The following is a 22,528-nucleotide window of genomic DNA, read 5'->3' on the forward strand; positions in this document are numbered from 1 at the left end:
TGTTTTCTAGAGATACCACTAGATTACTCACTACCTTAATTCCTACAGGAAATCATTCGACACAATTTATCCTCCAGAAAAATTACCATTTTCAATACCCACTCGCCTCAGAACTGTTGCTTAGAATATTTACGAGAAAACGAACAATGAGGTTCCTGGATGGCTGATACAAATTCGAGACAGACGTCGTAAATTGTACGGTAAATTTTCCTCCTGTCTGATATTACTGAATTTTATAGACAGTCAACACTTCTGCCGGCAATATTAACGTGTGCAGGGAACCATTTTACGTGAGATATCCTTTTGTAACTCCGGCAAATTCTGAGACTCCCGAACGAAATTGGTTTCTTATGAGAAAGGAATGTTTCTCTGAGGAATCTGAAGCTATTGGAATTCTGTTTTATAATCTCGAGTTCGTTGTTGAAGATTAACAATTTTAGCAAACAGTTCACTGAAAACGGTAGAAATAATTATTTCATTTTTATTATTATTGTAATCGTGCGTTTTTATTTATTTATTTATTTTGAAATGAATATACATGATGTTCCTTAATTGAAGGTATAAAGGAAAATAAGATATTCCTTAGATAATTTCAAGAAAAAAAAAGTCCTACATGGGCCCGCAAACATTTTTCTTGTAATCCTACTTATGAATATTATGATATATGTACCTACTAGTTTATTGAATCTTCATTAATCTTCGCTACAGATTGGGTAAACAAGTTCCAAAAACCTATAATTGAGTTGAACACGATTTATAATTGGTTCTTTATAATGATTTTATTTTCCTGAGGATTTCGAGAGAAATGTTTTTTTTTTTCGAAAGCGGTGCCTACTAGATACGACAAAACTACAAGAAAACAAAAAGTGTGGTGCCGGATCAACGTTTCATTTTAAATATTTCTAAGCTAACAGTGGTCCACTAAAAAAAGTTTTGGAGGAATGAAGGGGGGACTGTTCCAAAAAAAAATCACCCTGCAAATTCACAACTTTGGCTTGAATTTCTCGAGCAAATGCCGTAGGTGCGCCCCCTCTCTCTAGAGATTACGGTGTTTCGTCCTGAGATAGCTGGTGAAAACTTCAGTAATCCAGCGATCTCTGCCTAAGACACCCTCTCACACCATCGTGAAGAGGTGACTCTGCTGCAACGCGGTAACCCCCACAAACCCGCCGGGGTCGAAGTAGTATAGTGTGGCGCGACACCCATAACGCCACCTCTCGGGCAGACAGAATCATTACAAATCTAATCTGTCATTAATTTCAATTATTGCAGTTTGATTGTATTTCGAAAGGAATTCCTACTAGTCTTCGACAAGTCGTTTCCATGGAAACCCAGGAAATGCATACCTACATGATGGATTATGTATGTCAACAACAATTGAGGCACATACCTCTACAAAAATCGTAGAAACACAAAAACATCCAGACAATTCTCAGTGCATTATTTTCTATAATTATTCGATTTCCCGTCAATTAGGCTTTTGTTTCGTTTCAGTGGAGATTCGGCTCGATCTCGCCAGATTTCCAGAATGCTCTATTCATGCGCCCAACTTTGTTTATTAGTAGGCTCTGTTCTCATTCGGAAAGCTATGCGGTATCGAAATTAATTTCTGCTCCTTCCGCAGTATTAAACGGGAAATAATCGAGTTTGAAATCTGTTCGAATAGTTTCATTAATTCCGGGATTACTCTGCCGGATTATTCCATATTTCATAGTCTTCGGGTTTGTTGCCGAGTTATCACCGACATACACTCTGTTGGAAATATTAATTACTTGCTATCGATTCACACAAACACCTATTATTGTTCTTGATTCTCGATCCAATTCAACCAATCGAGTCTGACAATAATATTCACTCCCATTCCCTGAAATGGTTCTTTCTTTCTAATTTTAGATGAAATAATAGGTATACTTCTTTTCAGTAGATTTAGAGATTGGATATACACCAGCCAGAAAACCGCACCAATCTGTAACAGCAAAATTTTCATCATTTTTTAGTGGATCCCAACAATTTCAAGGTTTTTTTTAAGCGTATATAGTTCTATTTTCAGCATTGACTTGCCAAATGTCAAAAGATGACAGCTTCAAAAAGGACAGCTGTCTAGATAGCGGGCTATTCGAAATGAAACTATTGAAAAACTATTTATATCTATGAGATTGCACCGCACATGTATTGGTTTTCTGAATCGTATCAAATGAAATTATACGATCTAGTTTAATAATGCTTCCGTAGTATTCAAGTGCATCATTAAGACGTGAATTAAATTCTGCAGTCTATTTCTTCCATTTCCCATTTGTCGATTTTACAAATAGTGTAGAATACGGTTATAATTAAAACTACGACAAGGAATTACTGAGTAATGTGAAACGAAGTGTCTATTAACATTCCTCATTCTACATTTCAACGTCTCATACGAAAAAAACATTTGCAAAAATATTTGCATGCACGTAATAGATAATCATCATTATCCAGCACTCTCCCAACTCGTTTTATGGACAAACCAGGCGTCAGCGTTCTTATGAGACTCATCAAGATTTCGTTGAATATAAATACAGAGTGTAGATCTGAAATTTTCAACCCCTTTAAAAAATTTAATGATAATTTGATTATCCTCAGATCTCATTTCAATTATTCTCCTTAATTAGTTGGGAAAAACATTTCTAAGAAAGTGGGAATGCTCAATGAAAATTAATTATTTTCCTGAGGTTAGCGAAAATCTCAGCAAATGATATTTTTGTTGAAGATCTCATTCAGAATAGGTTTTTGATACTGAAGTAATATTTGATATTCCATGTCCATTTCAAATTCCCATAGGTACTGTTTTACTGAATATAAGAAAAACCTCCCAAGTTTATTTTCATAAGATGCTTTCAACTCTTCGGCAAATATCTGTACCTACCGCATTTCCCTTTGGTTTCCTATACAAATACATTATGGAATTTCCCTAACATGACAAAACCTCTAAAGCTTGAACTTCTCCACAAAATGGAAATCTCTTATAAGGCTTTACGGGAGAAGAGATTCTTTAATATGCATAACAACATCTCTTCCCAATCGTGCAAAAATACCTCTATCTTCAAAGGAAGCGCCGATAGCTACAGAAAGCTCTCTAGTCAATTTTCTTCGTATTGAATATACAGAAAAAAACGAGCAGACCTTTTCATTTTTTTATTCTATGGAATAGAATAGTTATTCCTCTAGATCTCTGGCAAATCCGTTCATTCTGCCAAAGCTTGTAGAAAATCGTGCGAGAATATCTCAGTTCAACACCGATTTCAAGGTTATATTTTATTATTATGTTGGTACCCAAAACTCCACTGTCTTGGATTTATCTATTAGATATCTGTTAAATTCGTGATGCCAACAAACATTCTCCCATTCAAAAATTACTAAATGATATTTTAGGAAATATTAAATTCAATAAATTAGAGAATAGTTATTTATAATACAAGTGCAGGAGGCTTTGACTTTCTTCCTCGTTTTCAAGTTTTTGTATTAACGAGTTTTGGAATAAGCTATCTCTACGAGTATTATTCATTGTTCTTTTAATTTACTGAAAATTGAAACACATTGACATTGAAAATGTTGCTTGGCAAGAATGTTTTCTCTATCATAAATCTAACAGAAAATAGATGAATTCGTGAAAGGAGAATTCTGAGTACCAAAATAAAATAATGAAATATAACCATGAAATCTGTGTTAAACTGAGATATTCCCGCACTATTTTGTTCTTAAAGATATGGCAGAGTGAACGAATTTGCCACAAAATTAGAGAATTGTGAATTTTGAACCGAAAATGGCATTTATCATTAAAATTACTCTTACTGATCAGTAAACAGGACGTAATGAAAAATGAAGCATGCTAATATGACGAATGTAATTTCGAACGTAGAAGGGAGTGAATAATTCATTAAATACACATCATATTGGAGTGGATATGCTTACAACAACAGAGTTGGATGGCTTCTCTCTGTTCGTTTCACACCTCACGTTCAATACTTTCACCCTATCAGTCATGACACCCTTCGGAACATAAATTCCTAACAATCCCCCTCTCTGCCAACTGATAAACCTTTAATGTGTTCCTTCCGGAATACCCACCCTGGCTGCAGTACAAGAAAGAGGAGGCCCACCGTATTGGAAATTGATCGCCTAATGGAAACATAGTGCCAGCGAACAGTTTTTAAATAAATCACCTCTTGTCCCAATGGCCCCATTCACCCTGCACATCTAGACCGTGCGAAGGTTAGAGAATGAGTGAGGAGTGAACTTGGGATTTCACTCATTTACGAAAACGACCCCTAGAAAAGGGAGAAATTCAGATTTGCCCTAATCTGGACGAAAAACGAGCCAGACGGGTTGGGTTTTAACGATTTCGGGTCTTCATTAAGACGATGAAAGACTTTGTTGAGATGATTGGAAATTCTGGAGAAAACTTATACCGTGTGTTAATCGGGAAAGGTAATAAGAAAACATGAGTTAGGTACGTTTTGTAAGCTGCTGCGTCATTCAATTACTTCTTCAATTTAGTGAGACTGAATGAAGGGGCAAGAAATGTTGAAGATTCTTATTAAGATGCCTCTCTGGTAGTAAGGTAAGCGATCACCATGGTAATTAGTATTTTCTAACTGCAAGAGAAAACAGTTAGGGGAGTTAGGGGTTGTTATATCAGATTCTTACATTTTTCGGACTTATTCCTCTTGAAGGAGCACTTTTCTTTTATATTATTATGCCAGCCAGCCGTATAGGCAGGATTACTTTTGAAATAAAATACTTAGAAGGGAGTTGAAGGGTCTGCATGCAACCGTTGAGTTCATTAATTATTTGGTCAAATTCGCCAAATACTTTCGGAGTTATGTATAATAATTTGAAACTTTAACATAATAAAAAAACAACTGATACGATGGAATAATATTAATTTTCTGTTCACGTGAATAAATTTTTTTTTAAATCTGCAAGAAGCTTCCACGCTTTTTGACACATTGATATTACATCCTTGCCAGCACTCTGCATGTGATAAATCCGAAAAAAAATTACGTGGCTTGGAGTCAAACTGTGTCTTCCAAACTCACAACCAGCTTCACTGGTAGAGGTGTGTTAATAAACCGCCAGCACAACAGTTCTATTTTTAGTTTTCACCAGCCCAGAAGTCATCTGTTACTAGGCTTTTGTTGCAGGTATCCACTACGTCAAAATGTCTGTACAAAGCGACTCCGGCAGGCAGAATCAGCAACAGAATAAGAGACCCATTGTCATCATTTATCCCACGGGTGAGTTTCAACGTTTCCCGGAACAATAAAGGCAGCCACTGGCTGGAAACCGGGAAAATTCAGTTTGCATACCAGATGGAAATACTCTTCGCTTGATTTCGTGGCTTATTTCCGTTTGTGCTTGGAAATATATACTCTCTGCCATTTCAGAGAGACTTACTGCTTTTTTCAGCTCTTCAAATTGAAATTTTCAATTGGAAAAAATGCGACCTTATTGGAATGGGGTGGGATCAATGTCTGAATGGGTGACAGTTTCATTAAACATGGGTAGTTTTCTAGTTCAATGAATTAATGACTTGAACATTTCGGGCTAAATTCTGAGTGTGAATGCACTTATACAAATCAGGTTGAATCTTTCATAGATTATGAGATTCAATATCATGCAAGGCGAAACAGTTGCAACTGTAGCAGTAGTCTGAATTTTCAATCGGACCAACAGACATTGCATTTTGGCAAAATTTCAATTAAAAATCTTTGAATTGCATGCATCCCATTAATAATCGTGTATCTACTATATTTCGAATGATTATTTCAGATTTAAATAAAGCAAACTAACTGTTTCAGTGGCACCGGAAACCGTGGTGATACCTATAATCTCCTGTATCCTAGGTTTCCCCCTTTTGGCGCTATTGGTGATCTGCTGTCTCCGTCGAAGAGCTAAGTTGGCTAGGGAACAAGCAAGGAGGAGGAATTACGACTCTGAGCACGGTACATTAACTATTAGATTCAGCCAAATACATTATTTAGGTAAACTAAAATGTTCCGTTGCCCAGTCCCACATTATACCAAAGACTAGAGACAAGAGAACTCACTCTGCATAATTTGATTTTTTTTTATAATTAGAGCTTGAGTTTCTATTCTACAACCGTCACTTGTTTACTTTGTGCTCGCGTCTTTCCAGAATTACAAATCTGACTAATTTCGGTTTTAGAGCCGCCTAGATCTAATTGATTTAAGTTGTTCTAAATCACACTGAATTGAAATCTTCCTTGAAGTGAAACTGTATAATATGTCAAAGGTTCAATCAACAGTGAAAATTACAGTGTTCTAACTTGAGATCTAATCTTTGGTTTTTCCGGATTTTGGGGTGAAGAAGTGAGTCACGAAATGTAATATAGATCATTTTATTCTACTGGTGGATTTATGCACCAGCCCTAAGAACTAAGACTAAACCTAAGAACTAAGACCTAAGAATTGAACGCTAACAAATCAATGAGGGCGTTTATGCACGTTTCCTAAGAACTAACACTAGCAGGCCAACTATTAACTAAGAACTAAGGGCTCAGGTAAAATATAGAAGTGCGCGTGCGCCGCATAGAATTTCAATATTAACGAGTACCAGTTTCTATCATTTTATGTTCTTTATTCGTGTTTATCGATGAAAAGTATTATGTGTATTTGAAAAAATCAAATTTAATTTTTTCACAATAAATATCTACGTAAAACATCAAAGTATAGAACAAATAGAAAGTAGTTCGAGCACGTGCGCATGCCCTAACTAAGAACTAACAAGAGAGTGCATAAACGCCACTGAATTCTTAGGTTTAGTTCTTAGTTCATAGTTCTTAGGTACGGTGCATAAATCCACCATACTAACAATTCAACATAGAATAAAATGATCTACAAACTGATATACTTACTCTTTGTATTTAAGCATTGTAATTTGATTATATCTAATTTGATATTTTGGGTTCAAATGAAAACCATATCATTGATATTGAGTAGATATCGATATTCTAGAAACATATGGTAGATCAAACCGTTTCTGTTAAGCCATTTCAAGGGGGGTATTATCTCCTCTTCTATGGAGCCTACTTCAGGTTTACAGAGCTTGGTTTCGATTGCCTAGGCTTTCTCGAATCCATCCGATATTCCACTTGTTCCTCGCTTCTGCCCCAAAAACTCAAGAACGCCCCCTATCGATTAACGGAACACAATAAGCGAGTTGTTGTCTGAAATAATCTAGATAATTTCGGATTCAGGTCGCGGCAGGGCAGTTTCCCTGCGATCGGAGAGAGCCATGAGCAGGGGATTCCCCTCTTTGGAGCTAGACACTGTGCTAGAAGAAAGGTCGGATCCAGAACCGGAAGGCACCACCGTCATCGAAATGATGACGCCGGATGGTAACGAGTCTTCGGAAGGCAACAGATAGCAAAGGAGGAAGGAGAGGGTTAGTGTGGCAGATAGGTGAGCAGATCGACACTTTATTTTTAAGCTCGTATATTCGCCAAAACGCAAATTTTGGAATTCTCTGGACACTACGTATTTATCTGAAACTTGACAACGTTGAACATTGTTATTCTACATTTGAATTTTAAATTATCAGAAAAACTTAATTTCGAACGGTCATATTGGGTTATCCTTGTTGTGGTCTGGATTTCATAACCCTGTTTCATTGTCATATGATCGAGTCCTGTAACATATCACGCGGAGGACATTTAAATAATTTTTTATTCCTCACATAATGAAAGTGTGTTTTATTAAGTTTTACTTTCGGAATCACAAAATGGACAACCCTCTCTAATTTATTTTAATGAATTCTCCTCAATTTTGGCCACTGGTTCTTTTAAAAAAAAACTCGTATTGAAAATCTGGTGCCGAATATTGGAAAGAAATCATCAACATCTTGAAACTTAGACGTTTCTCGATTTAATAAAATCCAATAAAGTATAAGTTTCAAAAGATGTTAAAGCACTATTATATTAGTATGAATATTTCCCTCCTGTAAAAAATTCTATGTATATGGAGAACAATTATCGAAAATTACAGCGAATATTTCCCTCCTGTCAAAAATTCTATGTATATGGAGAACAATTATAATTATCTAAAATTACAGCGATAATTGCATTGTAGGAAGCGAAACTGCACTGCGATAATTGTTCTGTTCATAGACGCATACTTTCTATGCATCTCACACAGTTCGAACCTATGGCAATTCCATTCTGAATCAGTTTGACAAGTAATGTAACAGTTTATTCGGGAAATATTCCCCCGAATTACAATCCACCTTCGATGTCGGGCTCTTTCTCCAAAAATGAAAATGAACTCATGCAGTTTTTATGACAACACGCTGTCATGCAAAATTATCGGTAATTTTGATGCACTTGTGCAATTACTTATGATAACAATCTTCAAATTTTGTTGCAGGTCTCCCTTATGGACCACTCTGACCCAAGCCCATACATTCACAGTCCTGCCCCAAAGTTGACAAGACAACTGGGACATTTGGAATTTCCACAACTTGATCTGGATGTTGCCGGAGTTAGTCTGCTAATATGTAATGGTGATTCTAGACTGGAACATTCGTTCAAAGTCAAATAATTACATGGGATTCATTATTTTCGGAATCACGAAACTGTTGGTAACTTCCAATTCAAGGAGCTACGTGCCTGAAGCAATTCTACGATCTTAGATGATAACAGTAAATGATTGAAATCATCTGTGACCCTACTGTAGATTAATGAATAAAACTATTCCAAGTATTATGAAATTTTTAATTCCTTACCTATTCGTACCTGACACTAATCCGGAGTTTTTCTTTAAAAGGTCTCAACCATAGATGAACTTAGTTTGTCTTGGTCTCAACATCGAAATATTTCGAATTTGGTGGAAAAATGTTCAAGAGGTTAATTGGAGTTTATTTAGTCTTATGTTTCAGAGAAAATAAAGGATCAATTTGAATAGATGTGTGATGCCATATTAGTTATGTCAATTTTACTAAACAAATTTTAAAATTAAATTCAGTAAGGAATTTACTCTGTAGCCATCTCTACTCATTTTACGGAACTACTTATTCACGCAACCATCCACGTATAGAATCTTGTAGCTTATAAATTACTACGAGTGCTAAGTTGGAGCTACTCTTCCTAGATGTCGCAATGAAAACAAATCCAAAACACGAATTCTGGTGAATGAGCTACCTCAAGCGCATCCACCCATTACACATATCGTATCATTGAATTTGCAGAAAAGATGCTCAAATGAGCTCCAGAATTTGTTATTAAGAGGCAATGTTTAAGCTAAGGTTGCAATCAGGACCTTCCTGAAGAAATTATGAACAAAAATATCTAGTGATTTGTGGGATTTGAAATGAAAATTCAAGCCAAATTTACGGAACCTCTAATCGAATTTGCCTATTAACATTAACAACTTCACTTTGGCATTTGAATTCCGGATATCCAGAAATGAGAAAATACATATTCTAATCATAAAACCAGAACAAACATACTATCATTATAACACAAAAACCTTTTAGCGATGAAAAATTTTTAAAAATATACAACTGTAATATTTTCATGAAATGTCATTAAATTAGTGATGCCCGAAAATTCCTCATACTATTCAACAATGTAGTCATAAAAGCCTAATGTTAGTATTGAATTTCCGTTTTAACTTCTCTTACTATTGATGTCTCGAATAAATAAAATAATTCAGTTTTTGCCAATAATTATTATTTTATTGTTATATATGTTAATTCAGTCTTGAATTTCATAATTCATTTATAATAGTTATATACAATATACAGCAAAAATAGATGCAAAATGATGGGTAAGCATTTGTCTTTGATTACAGATTACTCTATTTGAGAACAGAAAGTGATACACTTCAAAAATTACAGCAAAATTCTTTTGATTACTTGATTTGAATCAATTCACAAGTAAATATATAAGAGGACATCTAGGTACAAATATATGAAGCAGGGAGAGAAATGGAACATGCATTTTCACTTCAAATACATTTGAATATCTTTCCCGCTCCACAATATTTCTACTCCTATTATTCAAATCAGGGATGTCAATGTTCAATGAGTCATTTCAAAGGATAAAGTATAACTTTTATTTGAAATAAAATCACCTTCTATCATCTACAGTAGTGTAATATGAAAGAATTACTTGCTTTGTAGGTTTTAAATAATTTTATTGTAACTAAATTTCAATTCAATAATAATTGTTGTTCAGGTTCATATTCAACTTGGACCCTCCTTCTCTTGGGTACAATTTCTTCAATTTCCTCTTCCGATTCAAAGTCACTTTCCATTTCAACCAGTTCTGTAGATCCACTCTCACTTTCATCGGATTCATAATCGGCTTCTACAAATTCTTCCGTTTCTTCATTAAGCTCTTTTTCTACCTCCGCATCCACTTTCATGTTCTCTTCGTCTTCAGATTCCTCTTCTTCTATCTCTGATTCAATTTCATTTTCCTTCAAAGCATTATCGAATGCCATTTGGGGTATGTTGTATAAATCTTGATATACACCTTGTTTGAGACGATCCAAAAGTTCCTGTTCCACGCCTTTATCAATTTTTGCTGCAAGTAATGCCTTTTCTTCCCTTCGTTTTTCACGTCTCTCCACTTTTTGTTGAATAGGTACAAGAAGTTTCTGCCTTCTTAGTTTGAGTTTTCTCATGCGAATAAGATACTGTGTAATTTTAACGAACCTCTGCTTACATTTAGCTTTGATAAAACCATTCCAGTATAACAAGTTTTCGTTAATTTGATGTATGGCTTTATCGAAGTTTCTTGACAACTTGACTTTTTCCCAGGTTTTGCTGGGGAAAGCAACTCTTTCTGCTGTTTTCATATAAAGATAAATTACACCATTTTCTTCTTTAATGGTAGCGTATTGACTGTTAGCCAATGGACAAGAATTCCTGCTGCATAACCCTGTCAAGTTGTATTCATTTCTACAAAACTTCTGGGTTTTTGTATTCACCTTGTGAGAACAAAATGATTTGTTGATTATACTCCACACAACGTCGTCGTTTTGCATCTTGAAACACTAACTAAAAAAGCACCACTGTTGAACAAACTAAACTTCAAAAATATAACTTACATGCTTCGTTCTTTGACAGATATTGTAGGTTAGAAAAAATATGGTACAGAATATTTTATGAAAAAGTTTTCTTATCAAATAGTGGCCTAGATAAAAATAACTTTTTTGGAACAGTAACAGAATGGTTTGGAAATTATTGAAATATTGCGGTCTACTGAATGCCTTGATTCAGTACAGAGAAATATTTTAATGATTCAATTCATATAATATGATTAAAAACAATTACTATTTCTCAAATGAGTTTATGTCAAAGAGTAATCAAGAATAATCTTTGTTTGTATTCTATGGTTAACCTTATACCACAGACTAACTAATCTGTGCTTATACAATGTTTTTATTATTCTGTGTTCAAGAAAATTCATATAAAAATAAGATGTTCAAACAAATTTTCCAACGTTTGTTATTTTAAAAATTTTTGTTACATAATTAATATACTTCTTCTTTAGGTAAAATATTAAACTCTTTAATAAAAAATATGTCGTTGGAAAAATCTGTGGAAAACTCTATTCGAGGAAAGCTTACAGAAAATTTAAGTCCAATCCACTTGGAAATAATGAATGAGTCTTACATGCACAATGTCAAGCCAGGAAGTGAAACACATTTCAAATTAGTTGTAGTATCTGATCATTTTAAACAAGTACCGAATATAAAAGTTTGTAGTATCAATTACACCGTGGAGCATTGTTTCATTCATCGCATTTTCAGAGACATCAGATAATTTATAAATTGCTTTCTGAAGAGATGAAAAACGGAGTTCATGCTCTTTCTATAGTAGCTAAAACCCTAGATGAATGGGATACTAGCGACAAAAACTTAGAACCGAGTCCGAATTGCAGAGGTGGTTTTGGTAAATAGCATAATGTAAACATCCTATTTCATGAGAGTAAAATATAACATACTGATTTAAAAATGAAATTTTATTACTGATACAATAGGTGTTAAAAATTGTTTGAAATTTATTAAAAATATACTTTTACTATTTATACAGTATATAATGTATCTTAAACAATATAAAATTAACTGAAACTGTTTTCATTCCAATAAAATACTCCGAAACCTTGTGTCAACTTAGATTCAAAATCATAGAAATTAGGTAGAATAAATAATTTGTATTAAAATTTCATTTAACTTTGAATATAATCCCCTTTAGTATATATTGAAATTGGTACTTAAATTTTTTTGGTACATATCTGATTTCAGACCTAGTACTGTACCACAAAGAATAAATTGTTTGATGCTATTGTGTAAGATCACTTCAATGCTGATAACCTATGAGTTGACCAAGTATCTTATAGATTTTCTGATAATGGAAGTGAAAAATTTTGTGCAACAGTTCTAAACTTCACACATCCTTGACATCACCACCACCTGAAAGTCTCCTTAAACTATCGGCTAAATAATTCCAATAATTCGCTCTAATACAATCAAGTTTATTGGCAAGCTCTTCACATAACTCTATACCCCTACTAAGTTCATAACTCGGATCTTTAATATCTTTATCTAGTTGTTCTTTGCACATATCGATAATAAGTGACAATAAAAAGATAGATCTGTTTCCACCCTGATATAAATTTTCACAAAAGGAAGTTATTTCCTTATTTCTACTCAAACCATTATTACTCTGAAATATTAAGCCTCTTAGGTAATTCCAGGAACTTTCATTCTCTTTAGCTTTATTTATGTTCTTGAGGGTGAAACCAATCTCAGTTCCAATTACATCATCTGAGAATCCAGTTGAATTATTTATAGTGAAGTACCGATGATTCCATGCTGAATTATTTCTAACATCTACATCGATGAGTTTTTCTGTAAATTCCAATTCGCCTTCATACAAAGAGAATCTCTTCACTACCCACTGTCTATGTTGCCATGCATGATAATTTTTTGCATCTTGGTTGATTGCGCTCTCAGTAATATCTTTTTCCTGACTGGGATCATCAGTCCATTCAACTAAGATCCTTCTGTGCTGCCATACCTGATAATTTTTCGGCTGTTTAAGTATGATTGCTCTAACGAAATGGAGTTCTGCTTGAAGATCCTCATTTAATTCTTTTAAAATTTCCCGACGATATTGCCACACTGAGTAGTTCGCTGGATTCAATTTAACAGCGTCTTGTGTCAGTTTCAAGGCCCGTTTAGACTTTTCTCCCTTATTTACTATGGCTCTGAAGTAATCGAAGACATCAATGAATTGTGGTGAATAATCAATAGCTACAACAGGATCGTCTTCATCCTGTGGTATAGGCTTGATATCTTTCCAGTCAGATCTATCACGATAAAAGACGTATTCACCAGCTCCATCGTCTTCACTGCTGGACCCAGACATTATGTTCAGTTATTCTCTTGCAGCTTTTTTCTTTCTTGAGTTTTTTTTAACATAAATGTTCCCCAATCCCCATAACCTTTATTGCATCGCTTTTCCTATGATACAGAAGTTTCTCTGTGTCAACCAGAGAATTTTATTTTTATTGTCAACCTCAAAATTATTTAAATTAAACATAGATATTATGTTTGATGGAAGGTAGCGTAATTAGAAATTTGTATTTTGTTTTCGCATTAATATAAATCTTGAGGATAAGAACGAAAAATAAGTTTTTTCGAGTTAAGTTTGTACAAGGTATATCCATAAAATGAGTGGTTATTCAGTGATCTCTGGATTCATGATGTATGCACATGCACAGTCTAGAAACACATGGTTTCTATACTGTGATGTATGTTCGAAAAAAGGATAATCAATACAATTGACAATGTTCTCTCAAAGGAATTATAGCATAGATTATAATTGAAAGGTATGGGTAAGACGATACAGATATAGAAATTTGTTTATTTTTTTGGCTCCACCATGTACTTTTATCGCTCAAGGTCACTAACCGCTTTTACGCCGTCTCACCAGTCTCGTTCTTTGGAAGGAAGAAGTGAAGTGTATGCGCGCTGTTTGACATTTCAGCTATCGGGAGTTGCGGGTGAACCGGTGAAGAATCTCTGGTTTTTCATTTGCGGTTCAGTCTGACATTTCACTGCAGTTGTAGTTCTATGTCGTTTGTTTGGGTCGATTTCGGTCCGCGAAAAAGGTGATCGAATTTGAATTGACTGACGGGAATTTTATGCAAATTATTGATGGGAATGTTTAACACCAGTGTTTTTCACATACAGACTACCCTGGAATATTCTATTGGTCTTCAGGATGTTAAAATTGACCTGAAACATTTCTCCTACTGAAAGTATTGCAGAAGAAGTGCAATTTGAGTTTGTATTGTACTCCGTTGGAAAAAATAACAGTAGAATAGTGTGATTTATCTAAGTTGCGCCCTCCTTTCTCTCATGTGAGTATGTTATTACGTTGCTTTCATTAAATTACATTGGGAATTGTTTTATGTTTACACACCTAGCTGTCAGTTCCGGAAGAATGTCTGATGTATCAAGGGTTGTAATGAAATATTATGTCGATATGCATTGTCTCTATGGTGTTACAACCCCATTCATTAGAACACACTTCCGTTTGTCGGGTAGAGGCTTTAATTGAATCGACTTCACAATGACCTCTGCCACTGAATTTATGCCAAAAACGCGACGTTGGCTGCAGGAAATTAAAATTTTTTTTGAATGTTATGAAACAGCTTTGTGCATAAGAATCTATTGTATTATTCGAATAGGTTTGTTAATTCAATAGCGAGTACATTTTTTTTTTTCAGTAATTTAGGGAATACATGATATATTTTCAGGGTATTTCATTCATAACGCTTTTCCTCAGTTTTCAGAAGAGGAAATTAGAAAAATTTCTTATTTTTACTTGCTTGAATCACTGTTCTACTCTATTTTTCAATTACAATTTGGAATTTTATTATTTCCATAGCGATCGAAATAACATTGAGTGTTTCGAACTGAAAATTAATGTATGAACAATTGGATTTTGTGGTAAAATTATTCCACGAGTCTGTAAATTATTCTGATATTATTTTAATTTTGGTGCATACCTCGACTTAGATTTAGTGGGAACGATGTGGTTTGACACAAGATTTTTTTAACAAATTGCAAATGAGAGCTCATATAGTTCCAAGCGAAATTTTACTATATCGAATATAGTTTTTTGTATGTTTAGTTTCTCTAATGACAATTCTCTGGAATATTTCGAGGATAAGAAAATTCTGATCTTATGATCAATTATCATTAACCAATCAATTAAACAATTTTGAAATTCTCGAGGAATGAAAACGTCAAATAGTTATATCACTCGGTATATAATTAAACAATCTATAAGATAAACAGAAAGGCACTGTAATTGTTATTTTACTCAAGTATAATTTAATCTTAATTCGGTAATTGTGCAATGAATCTTTCTTTGATATATCGTTTTACAACTGGAACAAAAATGTTAATATGAATATTAGAAGATTCCCTCTTGAATATGTTTTCTGAACTCAAATCTGAAGTAGAGACTTCCTGGTCTCTGACAAACCATTAATAGAAACATAGAATGACCTGATACTTTTAACATTTTGTCACCTTTTCTTAGGGGAACGAAAAAACATATAAAAATCATAAAAGCTTGTTTGATAGCTTCGATTCTACTCCTTTCCATATATGCCATTACATATTGCTACCAAATCAAGGAAGAAGAATATTCTGCATTCAAATTTATCTATTTTATATTAAACCGACATTTTCATTGAAATTTGAAATTTTTTTGAAAGTGAATGCTGGGGACTCGACAAGTAACATTCTGATTTCTAAATCGAATTCGGTCAAACAAAAAACAACATGAAAAGACGACGTATCAAACACCTACTGAAAAAATTTCCTGTTCAGCTCACGTGACCAAAAACGGAATTTCAGTGGCCATCAACACTAAGAAAAAAAAAATCAGATTCTTCACTGGAAGAATTATTATTTTGTTCGCTTCAAACTTTGCATTCGTGTTTTTTCACCACCGAAGGCGAACATAGCGGTGTCAATTAAAAATTCAGCCGATACTGGGCGTTTTCACGTGGATCGACACAACACACCGGTACTATCAAGTTTCGGAGGTGACCGAATACAAATAGGCTAGTTTTGAGATTACCGAATACTGGGTCAAGGTCCCAGATGGACGTGTGATAATCGATTATTTCGGTCATCTATACCGAAGAGCTATAAGTATAGTCGAATACCCGCATTTGCTTTGACCTTTCTGAAAGAGAAAACGTGATGGATGATGGCTAATTATCGTTGTTTGACGACTTGCAGACAAATTAACAGGAAATTATATTACGAGAATCATCAGTTTAAAATAATTAACCGTTTTGGTTTTCGGATCGATGATGAGACTTTCACTATTTTCAATTCAATTCAATTCATTATGCAGGGTGTTCTTAAATTGGAGGTACAAAGGAACATCAGAGATTCTTTGGATTTATTTTGAAAGAAAAAGTCCTATAAACATTCGGCGTAAACGCTTTGTTTTCGAGATAGAAGGGTGTTTCCTGTAGTTCATTTTTTTTGTGATGTAGTCCTATTTTTATGTGGTTATTTTAGTAATTTATCGAATCTTCATTAATATTCGCTATAGATTGCTTGATTAAATACCAAAACTTATAAGCAATTTATCCTTCACAGCTTACTAACTGGATATTCATAATAATTTGGATTTTCCTGAGCATTACTAGAAGATTGTTTGAAATTTATTTCTCGGTAGCAGATGCGACAAAACCACAAGAAACCACAAAGCGTAGTACTGTACCAAAGCTTCTGTTCACATTTTCCCAAACTACCATTGGTCCACAAAAAAAAAAGTTCTGGTAGAAAGAGGCGGGCACTATTCCTGAAAAAATATCACCCTGTAGATTTTCATTCAAAATTAGCTTGTCGCATGGAATACCTATGCCAAATTGAAGTTGAATATCTTGTGAAGGTATTAATCGGATCAATACCTTAAAGTTGAAAATTGTGAAATTATCGAGGACACACAGCCGCAAATGTGCGAATTGGTGAGGATATAGTGCATAGCTACTTGACTTGGTCTTGACTTGAAATCAACTCAAGTTCAAGTCACGAAGTAGTTTTTCAATGTCTAGTCAAGTATTTATTTATCAAGTACATACTTGACATTGAAAACTACTACTCGACTTGAACTTGAGTTGATTTCAAGTCAAGTAGCTCGAAAATCAAGTCAAGCCATGAATCCCTAATAGTGCAGCATCTGTTGCCGTGATGGTCATTTGGCTGATATCGTTTTCTAGCGTTCATGGCATATAATGAACTAAACATCCATTGAGTTCTCTTAAAATTGTACTCGTTTTTTGATGAAACCTCTCAATTGAGAACCCTATAGTCATAACAGTCAAAAAAATTAGAATTTGCGTATATAAAAACTTGGCCTAATGTAATAACAACCGGTAAAGAAAGCCTATCGCCTTGTCGTAAGAATAGGTAATCAAGAAAGGCTGTATCGTGCAAAAAATTCATTATAATTATCTGACAAGAGTTCACCTTTATACAACACTGTTGTAAATCCTGAAACCCAAAGTATTTCAGAGCATCACAGATGGAACGGCCTCACGCGAAAGGTCCATCAGAGATTGGAAGCTGCGAGGAGCCGAGCCGTGTGGCATTTGACCGCTTCCTGTGTGGGGCAATCCGAGATGCGAGCAACAGGCGAACAACGATTGTTGCCTCGACGACCTCGCGATCAAGACGGCCAAGACGAAAGGGAAACGTCCATTGTTGACGAGATCATCGCGTAATCCGAATTTTTCGGGCTTACGCGAATCGTCACGCTTTCGTTTCCGCGATCGGATCAGATTCGATAATCTCGTCGAAGAATCGCATAACGATTGTGATTGCTCGCTCTTTTGAAGCTCGATGCATATCTCTAAATTAAGACTAGGCTTCAATGAAAGGATTTATGCAATCTTCATAACAGGGTCGTAATACCTTTAAAATTATGGACCAAAGGGAAATTTTAACGACAAAAGCTCTCAAAATACTCGTATGCAATTCGTTATGTTTGAAATAATTGTTGAAACCTCCTGCTCAAACTCTACAGCACAACAAGTTCAACTTTCCAATGTTTCCTTTTCAGCAATAGAAATCAATCTTATTAGGGAGATACTAAAGCAACCATGTTTCTAAAATAGAGAATACATGAAAAACGTTATCAGAATCGAGATCAGAATCCAATAGCAATTGGAGGTACAAAAGAAAATGAGAGATTCTTTGGTTGATTTTAAGAGAAAAAGTTCTATTAGCATTGGTCCGCACCTTTCCTTTCACGTGGCACTAAAGAAAAAAGTCAAAAGATGTTAAATCACAAGATCTCGGTGTCCAATTGGGATTCCGCCCTGATAGCGGACTTTATTTTATCATATTTATCATATATTTATCATATATTTATCATATATTTTATCATATTTATCATATTTTTTTTTATTTTATCATATTTCCAAACCTATTTTTCTCGCAGAGGAATAAAATGAATTTGAGCGTTGAACGCTTTCTTCCATCGACTGTTACCCAACAATACATCGGTGAAATTAACACCGGCATTAAGCCAAGAATCTGCGGCCTATTCACCTGAGAAAGTGAACCCGAGACAATATTCTCGTCTCGCGCAATTGACCAGTTGTTGACGGTGCCAATTCGAGGCTGTGCCCAACTGGCCCGCCGATAAATCTCTTTGTTGCGAAAATTCATCATCGCCTCGCCTTCATTATCAATTCTCGATATGAGCCGATCGATTGTCGCTATATTGAATTATAATCATAACTGGGGCGACTGGAAGTGCCGCGATGATGCCGTTACTTTTCAGTTAAACGACCCTGAACGTCGCTTAGACGAAGATTGGACTTTTCTTTGTGTCCCTCGTTCGATTGCATTCGACGCCTATTACAGAGATTACAAGATTTGATTGTTATAAAAGGTCCTTATTTAAAGTTTAAACACTCGGTATGTAGGAAACCACCAATATTTGTATATGGGCATGCTGGGCAGAATCATGATATTTTGAGACTCTGTCATTATTTTTCATGTAGAATTGTCTCCTGAAGTTTGTCCCACTTATTCACTAACCCCCTGTATATTTAATTTACCACTAGGGATTCACGACTTGACTTGATATTCAAGCTACTTGACTTGAAATCAACTCGAGTTCAAGTCAAGTAGTAGTTTGTCAATGTTAAATTAACTACTTAATAAATGAATACTAAAAAAAAGCTACTACTTGACTTGAACTTGAGTTGATTTAAAGTCGAGTAGTTTCGAGAACTTTCTGAGAAACTCTAAGCAACATTATATAAGGAATAAACATTCATTTTTTGAGATTCTCGAAACTGTAGGAATTTATTAACTTAATGGTTTCTATCATAATAGTTGGTGAACTTGCTGATGCCTGTTCACAAATAATAATCTCCTAGAATACAATTTCTACTCTTGACACAGTTACCAGATACGAAAGAAAAATTGTCGCCGAGCTCTGTCATTGGAGTTGAGGTGAACACACCTCTTCCATATTATCACCAAATGATATAACAACTTACCATTTACTTTCAATCAAATGCGGGAAGAGCTTATCTCGAACGCACTTCATTGGTGTATCACGTATCAGCAAGGTAAAGGTCGTCATTGAAATGCAACAACCCTATTCTGCAAGGTACGTACTTGGCCGTGTTCCATTTTCGTCGAATTCGTGGTCTGCCACCCTAATGGCTTCTAACGAGACTTATTTGGTCGAAACGACCTTGAGCAATGCCGAATCATTCAAGATCATTGCTAATCAAGTACAGGGTGACCCACGTAATGCACTACAGCGGAGTTTTTCCGTAAATATGTGTGAAGAAATTGTGATTCCTAATTCGTAAATCATATTTCTCTAATTCTGTGGTTATTCCGTTCATTCTTCCACATCTTGTAGAACAAAATCGTGCTAGAATATATCAGAAACGCACAGTTTTCATGGTTATATTTTATTATTCTATGGTGGTAGTCCGAACTTTCCGCCACGGCTTTATCTGTCAATTCATCAATTTGCCTTAAAGAAATCAGTTCTGCCAACCAACATTTTTCAATGCAAAAATCACTAAATTATATTTATGGAAATATTTCATTAATTTCAATGAAAATGCAATGGATTAGAGAAAATAATGTATAATACTCGTACAGAAGGCTCATTCTACCACTCGTTCATTCCAAAAATCGCCACTTCGAGGCTCGTTTTTGAATTTTGAACTCGTGGAAGAATATCAATGCCTTCTGCACTTGTATTATAAATAACTATTCTATGTTGGTACTCCGAACTTTCCGTCACGGCTTTATCTGTCAATTCATCAATTTGCCTCGAAGAAATCAGTTCTGCCAACCAACATTTTTCAATGCAAAAATCACTAAAATATATTTATGGAAATATTTCATTAATTTCAAAGAAAATGCAATGAATTAGAGAAAATAATGTATAATACTCGTACAGAAGGCTCATTCTACCATTCGTTCATTCCAAAACTCGCCACTTCGTGGCTCGTTTTTGAATTTTGAACTCGTGGAAGAATATCAATGCCTTCTGCACTTGTATTATAAATAACTATTATGAATTTGCATAAAAATCTGTTTGGTTGTTTTTCGGAAGTTATCCTGTTTACGGACGGACAGAAATGATTCCTCGCAAACTAATCTATCAGGACCATTTTCGGCTCCAATTTCTAAAATTACTAAATCCTGCGTCGATCAACTCATCGTCTATCACGCTGACGAAATCGCGAAGGCTGGCAATAAATAAATCAAACTTCCTCGAAGGTTTATGATCGATCACCTCGATTACCACCGGTGTTGCTCATCTAGGCCCGTGATTTTTTTCAGTCATCTCCGCTAATGACTTCATCTTGCTCAGGTGTTAAGCTGTATTTGGTGGCATCTTGAGATCGAATTCCTCCCGCTTTGAGGTTGACGCGACCATTATCGCCCTATCGGGCTGAGGCGAATGGGCGATTGCGGCCGTCTAATTCGATTTAACGCGAATCTGCATAAAAACGAAATTGAGGAAGCTTTTTATCGGTTCATTTCGATTCCGAAGCAGACGAATCGTTGCGATGACTGGCGGATTTCGAGAAGTTCTAAGTGTGATTTTATTCTTTTTATCGATATTCTACTATTTTCGATTCAATGTCGACCAGAAATGCTAATTTTTTGCACTATTGAGATTGCTGATTTACTAACGGTATTCCTCGCGGTATCCATATATCCAAGAGGTCTTGTTTACGGTTCTAGGCCAAAGGAGTTGATAGGTGATCTTCCCGATGCGTTAATTACTTATCGACGTCTATGTAGTAATAAATCCAATTTTAAAAATATTTAGATCTATTCATCAGGATAATTAAATATAAACATTCAATATAAATGTAAATTCAGTATACAATTATTGTTCATGTATTAGTGGAATGGTTATTCATATTTAAAAGCCACTTCTGACTTTTCAGTAATTAGTTAGAAATTGATTTATTTTATTGACGATTTCCAACTTATTACTGAAAAGTCAAAACACACAGCGCTGTTAATTTTCACCCAACAGCTAATTGTCTGACCTAATTGTCTATTATTGTTATTATTATTTGAACTGGGGTCGTTTTGGTTCGGTAAGCCTTCCGGGAACTGCGACCATGCAGATCTTTTGTTCACTACCCTACTCATTCATAGAAACCCAGGGAGGTCGTCAACGACGTTAATAAAGCTTCAGGAACTTTTTGGCGTAGGTAGGTGAAATCTTCACGAATTTCTTGGCCTGGGCAAGTCTAGGAGTGTTAGTCCAGTGGATTGTCCTACTGTTCAACTCCCATAGCTGGACCGCAGCTTTATATTGGTCTCATCCTATCCCACAGAAGGGCTCAGGTCCAGCAGGTCTTAACCTTGATGCACTTTTTGCAAGTTCATCCGCTCTTTCATTTCCTTCAACCCCGCAGTGCCCTGGTACCCATAGTATAGTCACCTTATTTCCTCTGGCCAGTTGCTTTATGGTGTTACGGCACTCCCAAGTCAGCAGAGACCCCTGACAACACGATTCCAGGGATCTTAGCGTGATTTGGCTGTCCGTGGTGATGTAGATATGCGCCCCCTTGAGATTCATTTTGAGACACTCCTGGGCGCATACATAAACAGCCATTATCTCGGTCTGTAGAATCGAGGGCTCACTTCCCAGGGCTTTAGAGATCCTCAGTTTAGGTCCATATATCCCAATGCCGGTGCCCTTCTCTGTTTTTGATCCATCTGTGAACCATATGGATGACTTTTTGTCCAGACGATTTACGAGACTTATTGCACTATAACGGTCATTTATAACCGTTTCAAAGGGCGTTTCAAAATCGTAGGTGGTTGGCATAATATCCGATGGTTTTGCGAGGAGGTTTGAATCTAGTTGATTCAGTATCCTCATATGTCCAAACCAGTTTCCAGGAAGAAGCTTTCCA

The 22,528-nt window shown here is 35.3% G+C and overlaps 5 protein-coding genes across 11 annotated transcripts in view; 3 read left to right on the top strand and 2 right to left on the bottom strand.

Moving 5' to 3' along the window:
* LOC123676650 overlaps window positions 1-8,752 on the top strand; it is an 87,828-nt gene extending 79,076 nt beyond the window's left edge. For 6 of the 7 annotated variants that reach the window (XM_045612732.1, XM_045612734.1, XM_045612737.1 and 3 more), the window contains 4 exons: window positions 5,178-5,270; window positions 5,835-6,017; window positions 7,253-7,457; window positions 8,418-8,752. In XM_045612732.1, the coding sequence (XP_045468688.1) occupies window positions 5,178-5,270; window positions 5,835-6,017; window positions 7,253-7,422 (446 nt within the window). In that variant the 3' untranslated portion in view covers window positions 7,423-7,457; window positions 8,418-8,752. The remainder of the gene's footprint in view (window positions 1-5,177; window positions 5,271-5,834; window positions 6,018-7,252; window positions 7,458-8,417) is intronic. The other variant, XM_045612735.1, reaches the window with a different exon arrangement.
* A 1,340-nt stretch (window positions 8,753-10,092) lies between these two features.
* On the bottom strand, window positions 10,093-11,136 carry LOC123676649 (protein MAK16 homolog). The gene has a single exon (XM_045612731.1). The coding sequence runs from the start codon at window positions 11,040-11,042 to the stop codon at window positions 10,203-10,205; it is 840 nt and encodes a 279-aa protein (XP_045468687.1). The 5' UTR covers window positions 11,043-11,136; the 3' UTR covers window positions 10,093-10,202.
* Window positions 11,137-11,393: 257 nt separating this feature from the next.
* LOC123676651 (DNA-binding transcriptional regulator BolA) lies at window positions 11,394-12,131 on the top strand. Its single transcript, XM_045612740.1, has 3 exons — window positions 11,394-11,500; window positions 11,552-11,757; window positions 11,811-12,131. Exons 1-3 carry the CDS (start codon window positions 11,434-11,436, stop codon window positions 11,958-11,960), a joined length of 423 nt encoding a protein of 140 aa, XP_045468696.1. The 5' UTR covers window positions 11,394-11,433; the 3' UTR covers window positions 11,961-12,131.
* LOC123676648 (protein farnesyltransferase/geranylgeranyltransferase type-1 subunit alpha) lies at window positions 12,004-13,542 on the bottom strand. Its single transcript, XM_045612730.1, has one exon. The coding sequence runs from the start codon at window positions 13,429-13,431 to the stop codon at window positions 12,448-12,450; it is 984 nt and encodes a 327-aa protein (XP_045468686.1). The 5' UTR covers window positions 13,432-13,542; the 3' UTR covers window positions 12,004-12,447.
* A 482-nt stretch (window positions 13,543-14,024) lies between these two features.
* LOC123676647 (beta-1,4-glucuronyltransferase 1-like) overlaps window positions 14,025-22,528 on the top strand; it is a 30,309-nt gene continuing 21,805 nt past the window's right edge. Inside the window, exon 1 of the mRNA XM_045612728.1 lies at window positions 14,025-14,428. The gene's annotated coding sequence lies outside the window, so the exon portion shown is untranslated. The remainder of the gene's footprint in view (window positions 14,429-22,528) is intronic.

The sequence above is a fragment of the Harmonia axyridis genome, chromosome 3 (genome assembly GCF_914767665.1).
Source record: "Harmonia axyridis chromosome 3, icHarAxyr1.1, whole genome shotgun sequence".
Classification (NCBI taxonomy): domain Eukaryota; kingdom Metazoa; phylum Arthropoda; class Insecta; order Coleoptera; family Coccinellidae; genus Harmonia; species Harmonia axyridis.